Source organism: Glycine max, chromosome 1 (assembly GCF_000004515.6).
Source record: "Glycine max cultivar Williams 82 chromosome 1, Glycine_max_v4.0, whole genome shotgun sequence".
NCBI lineage: Eukaryota > Viridiplantae > Streptophyta > Magnoliopsida > Fabales > Fabaceae > Glycine > Glycine max.
The window spans coordinates 7,703,264-7,711,634 of record NC_016088.4 but is presented as its reverse complement, the minus strand read 5'-3'; the positions used below and the strand labels follow the sequence as shown (position 1 = coordinate 7,711,634).

The window sequence follows — 8,371 nt, the reverse complement described above, 5'->3', positions numbered from 1 at the left end:
GTTTGTTGATAGCCTATTTTCTATAATTACATTTGGTATGTACGTCTAAAATATTTTCGGGAATGATAGAATAATAATATTTTAATTTATACCATAAAAAACTTTCTCCTTTATGGAAATGTTGAATTTACGTCCTTCCCATAGAGAAGTTTCAGTGGGAAACATAATTAAAAATGTTTAAGGTAATGCTAGGTTTTGGAAAATGATTTTTAAAATTATTATAAAAAATCAAAATTCTCATAAAATAATTTTTAATATATATATATATATATATATATATATATATATATATATATATAAATGTATAACGTATCTAAATTTTAGTATCCATAATTATTGTGATAGTATCATAATATTTAACAGTTGATTAGTAAAATTTACCATGCTTAAAAGGTTATTGACAGAAGTAATATTTCTACACAATTACTTAGCCGAGTGACTTAATCTCTATTCTATTTTCATTATCATGAAAAATCATACATAATATGTTATAATTAATGGTTTGCATATTTAATAATATCATTTCATTTGGTTATATATTACATATAATAAATATAGCATTTTATACTAATGCACAGTAAAAAATTATTTGGTAAGAAAAATAAATAACAGATTTCTAGAAAAATTATATTTAAGGTACTTTTTCGTAATTACACTAAAAAGTTCATGAGATGTTTGAATTCATGTATCAATATTAATCACTTGCCATCTTATTAACATAAAAAAAAAACCCATAATTGACATTCATTCATAGTACATAAGATGTTTTAAAATCCAAGATTCGAAAAGATACGATGGCGAGAAAGTATCTCTAATCATTCCTAGCACTAACTGGTAGCTGATCTGTCTCTTTTGGAATTTACGAAAATAAAAAGCATTGAAAATAATAGATTCTTATTCATCCAATTTAAAATAATCAATTACTAATTGACACTATCAACAGAAAATTGGAATCCTGTGTGAAGATTCCAGTTGAACGGTGCTGCCTCCAATGAAGTGAAACTCATACAAATCACAATTCAAAGTTTACATCATTATAGCCTTTCTCACTGGAAGGTGTCACTGAACCATTCATTAAACTTTCTCCCTTACTTTTTATCTTCTTTTGTTTTTATTCTCCGTACTGTTTCTCTATTCAAGTACTTCCAATTTCAATAATGCAGATCAGCAGAGGTAGATATTTCTCACCACCAACTGTTTTTGAGATTTTGAAACCATTTTGCGTGGAAGTTTTGGACACTTTGGTGCTTCAAAGGTTCAAACATTTCTTTTTCATATGGCCCCCACTGTTGCTTTTAGTGTGTGGCTACAAGCAACTGGGTAGGTTTTTGTTCACTGTTTGAGGCTCTGAGGTTTTTATTTAATTGGTCATTAGCTGCCACAAAGGCTCTTATCTTTTGACTTTTTATAATTGCTGACTTCCTGTTTGTTTCTGATCTATGGCTTCCAAGGTAGCTGCAATTCGTTCAGTTCTCTGCCATTCAATGTGTATCTCCATGCTTGACTTTGTGAAGATGAATCCTTTTTTTTTCCCCCTATTATCCCATTTGGGTACTTCATGGTTAATAAGAAAACTGAATTTTAACTCAATTATATATACTTGTCTTTAGCTGGTCACCCCTTTCTTCATATCAGTGAAGAGGATCAGGTGACTTATTAAGGTTTCATTGACTTATCATGGATTCTATGATAATCAATCTCTATTTTCAGTTCCTTTCCATGTGTTTCTGTGTAGATTTTTTTGGTTCATCACAGATATCCTCTTCTGGAGGCAATCCTGTCTCATGCATTTGTTTGTCAACACTAAATGTAAACACCTTTCACAGTAAGGATTGAACCTTATTCACCACGTCATGGGAACTAGTCCCTTTCACCAGATCTAACCCTTATTGGTTGTGTTTGTGTGTAGATAATGTTTCTCCTTTTCACCCCTATCCAATGAGTTTTCCATTATTAAAAGTAATTTATAAGCAGTTTATATGCAGTTGTGTACACTTTTGTCTTTCTTTTGGATTTTGATTTTGTATCTGTTTCAAGAGATTCACCTCCTCCTTTATCATGTTGCATGAATTTCTCACCCCTTTTGTGTGGACAAATTTTTATGGGGTCCTTAATTATAGCTCATAATTTTGTAATTTTCTGAAGTATGACTAATTCATAATGCTTTCAGGAGTTCTCTGGTCTTTGTTCCTTGGTTTCTTCACTCTCCGAGAGCATTTTGTGCACTACTGGGTTGAAAATGTATTTGGTGGAGAGCAAAGGAGGTGCCATAACATGCATGTTCTTGGCTCTTTTCTTCTTGGGGACATGGCCTGCTCTTTTGACTATGTTAGAAAGGCGTGGTCGTCTTCCTCAGCATACCTACCTTGATTACTCAATCACCAATTTCTTGTCTGCTTTACTCATTGCTTTTACACTTGGTGGGATAGGCAAGGGCACTCATGATCAGCCAAATTTCTTAGTTCAACTTGCTCAGGTACGGGGGGCTATTATTCATTGAATTTTGCAGTTGTTACCGTCATAAAATAAAGGGTAAAATATGTTTTGGTCTTTATCTCTATACTTTAAAACAATAATTTTGATCATCGTCCTTCTTAAAAATAGGGACTAAGACTTATTTTGACCAAAAATTGAGAGATTGAAAACATGTTTTACCCTAAGATTAAAGAAGATAATCACCTACAAGTTGTTTGTCCAAGTGATATTGGATTGGTCTCCTTAAGTTAGGTTTTTCAACTAAGATATATCATCAACAAAATCGGATACTCTGTATCAATAATACGGTAATTAAAAAAAATTATAAAGCATGTTAGAGTCATCCTGATCCCATCTAGAGGCGTTGTGACTCGTTAGTTGATGATTGTTGTTATATAGGAAAGTGTATTTTTGAAACAAAAGCATTCATGACAAATTAAATGGGTTGAAGAAACGAAGTGATTGCACAAAAATTGTTAATGTGCTTAAATTAAAGTTAAATTGATCGGGTAGTACTCGAATTTGATCCTTGTCGGAAATAATTCTTGGTCAAGCTTTACTTATCTCCTAACCGAACTCTAGACTATTTAAGGTCCCTTTTCCTCCGGAGGTTAAGACAAAAAAAATGGATTGAATGAAGTAGATGATACTCCCTAGTCCATTATAATTGTCTTGTAAGAAAAAAAAAATTAGTCCCAAAATAATTATTATTTTAGTTTTTTAATATAACATTAATTATATTTTTTTCACTTATATCTCTTATAAAATTAATGGTGAACAACAAAATCTATACATAAATTAATGATAATATAAGGATAGTTTTGTAAAATTAAGAGTCTCTTTAGTTTATTTATTATTTTTTCTTCATCAGTGTATTTTGGGACAGAGGAGATATCTTGGAAAGTGTGATTTTAGAAACGAAGTAACCATGACAAATTAAATGGATTGAAGAGTTACATGTTATGTCACTATCATATTTAAGCTACAAGTTGTGTCCGAATACCAGAAATCTAAAAATCACGAGCGGAATAATATTGGAAGATGAAATGTCTTGAGGTTCCAGGTTGTGGTAAAATTGTTTTTATCAAAGTTATGAATATATTTCTCAATGATATCAATGGTAATGGTTCCATGAAACAAGTCTCTTAATATATATGCTTTACAAATATCTATAAATAAAGGCTAACAAACTCTTTCCTTCGTTGCCTGAACCTGATTTCCACACTCCTTCATTCTAATTTGGATAAATACACTCAACTTTTTCCAAAAGTGAAGCGAGCGGGTACATGTAGGTTTTTAAACTATTGGGAACATGAGGAACAATCAGTAAAATCTAGGGAAGGTTGGAGTATTTTGCTCAATATCCCATAAATTCTAGTAATATGTACTGAGTTTAATTTTAATTATATTTGAAACTATACAGTTATAAGAATGTTTAGCTTTGAACTTCATATGTAATTTCTTTTCTTTTGCTTTCAATTGGTTTATCAATCTGCTTAATTAAGTTGTTACTTGCAGGATAATTGGCCCTCCGTTCTTTTTGCAATGGGGGGTGGTCTGTTCCTTAGCCTTGGGAATCTGTCAAGCCAATATGCATTTGCTTTTGTTGGGCTATCTGTTACTGAAGTGATCACGGCAAGCATAACTGTTGTTATAGGTAATTCAATGACATAACCACTCCAATATAATTCAATAACTATAACAACAAAAATAAAGTTTTATCCCACTTAATAAAGGTCTTAGATTCAAACCTTGTGGAAGAAAAAATGTGGTTGAAAGGAGAAATTTCATTAAAGGTAACTAGTGAATCAAGTTAACTGACAAAGATTAATCATTGGTAAAGTCAGTTGATATTTTACACCAATAACATGATTACCAAAAAAAAATCTTATCCAACTAAATGAGATTAGCTATCTAAATCGTGTGACGCCATTTGGCTCGGTAAATAACTGTACAAATATAATTAAATAACTATGCAAACAAAATATTAAAACACATAAAATGAATGCTAGAGAAAATATACACTCAACGACATGGATACATGTCATGCAAGGATGTGAGTGTACATAGGCTATGTACTGATAAGTTTAGACTTCTGTGATGATTTTCAGCTTGCTTCAGTACTGAATTCTAGCACCATCTTTGTTCCAATTGTAACAGGCACAACCTTGAATTACTTTTTGGATGACAAAATCAACAAAGCTGAGATCCTTTTCCCAGGAGTTGGTTGCTTTTTGATTGCAGTTTTTCTAGGCTCTGCTGTTCATTCATCTAATGCTGCTGATAATAAAGCAAAGCTCAGCAATTTCACCGGTGATTATAAAGATGGAGACATGTATGTGTTGTTTGCTTATTACAGTTATATTGAGATATGAGTATTGGGTATAGGTGTTAATTTACGGCTAATGCCCCTCACTGATTTCCCTATTATTGTTTTCAACTTGCTTTTGACCCTGTATGCTTTCTTTCATTCTCTTTTTTCTAGGGAGGGATATGGTCTTCCTTGTTTAGGCTCCATTTGGAAACAAAATCAGGAAAATGCCTTTGGGAACTCTAATAACTATTATATAAATTAGCTAAATTTATGAAGTAAATTGCCACAGTTGAATAAACAAGTTTACAACCTGCTCAATTAATATTTTATGAGAAGAAACTCAATACAAGAGGGATGTGTGGACTTTTTTTCTTATCCCCTTTTTTTTAATGAATTCATAAATACCATTGTTATTTTATTGAAGTTGGTTGCTGTAGCTATTTTAGCTTCTTGAATGAGTGCTGATTTGGTTATTTATAGTTCTTCATAGGAGTATTAGCATACAACTGGTTAAGATATGCTATATCATATGGATAAGAACCTGGGAAGAATCACACCACAAAAGCTAGCAGTTGTAGAGTGGAGGAGCCAAAGTTCTTATAAATCCCTCACTAGAATCACATACTTCCTATATGGGACTCAAGTCTCCTACCTTGCTATTGGATCCTAGCACACGTATTATGTCAATGATTGTATTGGATTTTGATGCTGTCTTCTTTTGATATCTAAATTTGGTAGTGTTGCTAATTTTATCTGCAACCTTTTTTTTGCCAGCAGCTCTTCCAAGGAGGGGGATATAGGTGAGAAGATCTCATGTGGTTCAATATGTGAGATTATTGTGTTTGGTAACATGTCAACTTATTCTACCTCCTCAATATTTATTATTGTAGTTAAATCAAAAGATCTCGAGAGCGGAAGTAGTTCTGCAGACAATGTCGAAGCAGGAACTGCAGTTTTTCTCGTGGAGCTTGAGGAAAAAAGAGCTATTAAGGCAGGTGACTATAAATTTCAACCAATCAAAGAGTATAAGAAAGAAAGTATCAAAGAAGAGAGTGTGGCTAGAATTTCTCTTTATGATGATATATTTAATGTGTAATTGGATGATGACTTAAACATGCATTCAATTAACCAACCTTGTTAGGCAAATCCTTGGCCTTAATCTGAAATGATTATATCTCACACTTGAATTTTGCTGCAGGTTTTTGGGAAGAGCACTTTGATTGGATTGGCTCTAACATTCTTTGCTGGACTTTGCTTCTCTATGTTCTCACCAGCATTCAACATAGCAACAAATGACCAATGGAATACTTTGAAAAAAGGGGTTCCCCATTTGACAGTTTATACTGCATTCTTCTATTTTTCAATATCTTGTTTTGTTATTGCCATGATTCTAAACATCACCTTCCTCTACCACCCTGTCCTAAACCTACCCAAGTCATCATTTAAGGCTTATTTGGCAGACTCAGATGGCAGAGTCTGGGCCTTGTTGGCTGGTCTACTTTGTGGGTTTGGGAATGGTCTTCAATTTATGGGTGGTCAAGCAGCAGGATATGCAGCAGCAGATGCAGTCCAGGTTAGTTTTATTACTTCGATTATAAAAAACGAATTTGATTGGAATACACTAATATTGTAAAGGTTATTTACGTTGTCATTTAATCATAGATTGTTACGTTTCGTAACATTGTTATGTATGATAAAATCTTTACACTGACAATGCATTAACATTAAACTCTTAAAAAACATTCATGGCATGAACTCTTTTTGTATAACATAATACTTATTACAAGTATGAAGTATGAAAGGAAACAAAAAATCATAACGAGTGTGGCATTCATTAGTCATTACTTGTCATTTATTGACACATGTTTTCTCAAATTGGTGTTTAGTGGATATATTTTCAGGGTTTCACTGTTAATTACAGAATTTCACTTTACTTTTACTTTGTTTCCTGGTTTAAGAATTTGCAAGGGAAATGATAAAATTAACAAAGCATCAAATGACCTTAAAACTAGGTAGCACTTGGTTTATTATAAATGTAATTGAAAAGCAAAAACCAAGCCAAACGTCACCAAATGATGAATATCTGACTTCTGTGTGTTCAACGAATTATTGAATCATTTCACCATTTGAATAATGTGTGTTGATCAAACAGGCACTTCCACTTGTAAGCACTTTTTGGGGCGTGATTCTGTTTGGAGAGTACAGGAAATCATCAAGAAGAACATATATACTGCTAGGGAGTATGTTGTTTATGTTTATAGTGGCTGTTGCTGTGCTAATGGCATCATCAGGGCAAAGAAACAGCACTGCCAAGGAATAATTGGACAACACACAAGTTGTTTATAGATTGCCTAGTGCAAAGGGAGAAAAATTCTCATTGTTCATTGGTGTGAATAAGAGAAGAAGAAAAAATCTATTAAGAAAAGAGTGCAGAAAAAGAAATAAAGCAGGGAGCATAGTTGATATATTCTTATTGAAATGCTTTTATGTTTTTTATTTTTCTGTATATTTGGACTTCCAAAATGAAAAATTGTACGATTATATATATATATATATATATATATATATAATATCTCCAATGTTTGTTCTGGCTTTATATTGTGTACTATTTGTCGTGTCCTATGCTTTCAAAATAATAGTTGAAACAAATTACGTGATTGAACACAAGTAGTTAATATGTTAAAAGTTAAAATTGAATCGTTCGGGTAATGCTTAAGATCGATGCTTGGCAGAAATCATTATTGGTCAGGTTTTACTTACTTTCTTGTTGAACTCTGAATTAGTCAAAATATTTTTCTCTTAATGTACCACGGGGTTAAGGTAAAGAAAAATAGTTATAACAATATAAATACAAAAAACACCCAAAAAAATATATACAAAAGATAGAAAATATTCTTGTAAGTGCATTATTTTGGAGAAAAAATAGAAATTAGGAGTCCAATTAGGGGTAAGTTCAAGTCATGATGTCGGGTTTAAAGAGAAACAACACCTAAATATAGGTCAACATGTCGGGTTTCAAGAAAATTAAGTATAATATCCTGAGTTGGTTGAGTTTTTGATTTATTTTTTAATTGAATTGATCCAATTGGTTGAATTCAAGTTGAGTCTCATGTTATTAGACAAAAATTAGAGAATATTGAGAAATTTGAAAGAAAAACATTTTATCCATAGTTAATTAATAATACAACATATTATCCAAATTCTCATTGTCCATAGTTGAAGAAAAGTATAGCACTAGTTTTACTTGGTTTCTTGTGATTCTTCTCTTGCTAACTTGTCATACTCACATATCCATGACACTTTCTACCCTGACATACATATAAATAAATAAAACATATAAAAATACAAATAAATAAATTCATGTAGGTAAAAGATTTACATTCACTTCACTATTACCAAATAAAACTTATTAAAAGCATATCCTGCTCAAAACAAGGCCGTCAAAGTTTACAAAAGAAATTTTGTTAAATCAGTGAGGTAAAATAAAATAAAATAACATCATCCAATTAAAATAAAAACTCATCGCCAATGTCACATCCTATCAAAGCATTGTGTCTCAACGTCCTCTCGCACGAGGTTATT

The 8,371-nt window shown here is 31.9% G+C and overlaps 1 protein-coding gene across 9 annotated transcripts; it reads left to right on the top strand.

The window, feature by feature from the left end:
* The first annotated feature begins 1,296 nt into the window (after nucleotides 1-1,296).
* Nucleotides 1,297-7,383, top strand: LOC100794172 (probable ureide permease A3). Of its 9 annotated transcripts, none has more exons than XM_006573087.4 (8): nucleotides 1,297-1,320; nucleotides 2,171-2,476; nucleotides 3,994-4,132; nucleotides 4,636-4,810; nucleotides 5,564-5,589; nucleotides 5,680-5,780; nucleotides 5,988-6,362; nucleotides 6,942-7,383. In XM_006573087.4, exons 2-8 carry the CDS (start codon nucleotides 2,240-2,242, stop codon nucleotides 7,107-7,109), a joined length of 1,221 nt encoding a protein of 406 aa, XP_006573150.1. In that variant the 5' UTR covers nucleotides 1,297-1,320; nucleotides 2,171-2,239; the 3' UTR covers nucleotides 7,110-7,383. The 9 variants fall into 9 exon arrangements, with proteins under 9 accessions (XP_006573150.1, XP_003516366.1, XP_006573149.1 ...); XM_003516318.4 differs by having other exon boundaries at nucleotides 1,319-1,451; nucleotides 5,567-5,589; XM_006573086.3 differs by having other exon boundaries at nucleotides 1,319-1,451.
* Nucleotides 7,384-8,371: the final 988 nt, after the last annotated feature.

What these genes read in the sequence shown, in the direction of transcription:
- LOC100794172 (XM_006573086.3), top strand. An exon ending in TCTTAGTTCAACTTGCTCAG is followed by an intron (nt 2,477 to 3,993) that starts GTACGGGGGGCT and finishes TGTTACTTGCAG; the next exon opens with GATAATTGGCCCTCCGTTCT. An exon ending in AAGCATAACTGTTGTTATAG is followed by an intron (nt 4,133 to 4,635) that starts GTAATTCAATGA and finishes CAATTGTAACAG; the next exon opens with GCACAACCTTGAATTACTTT.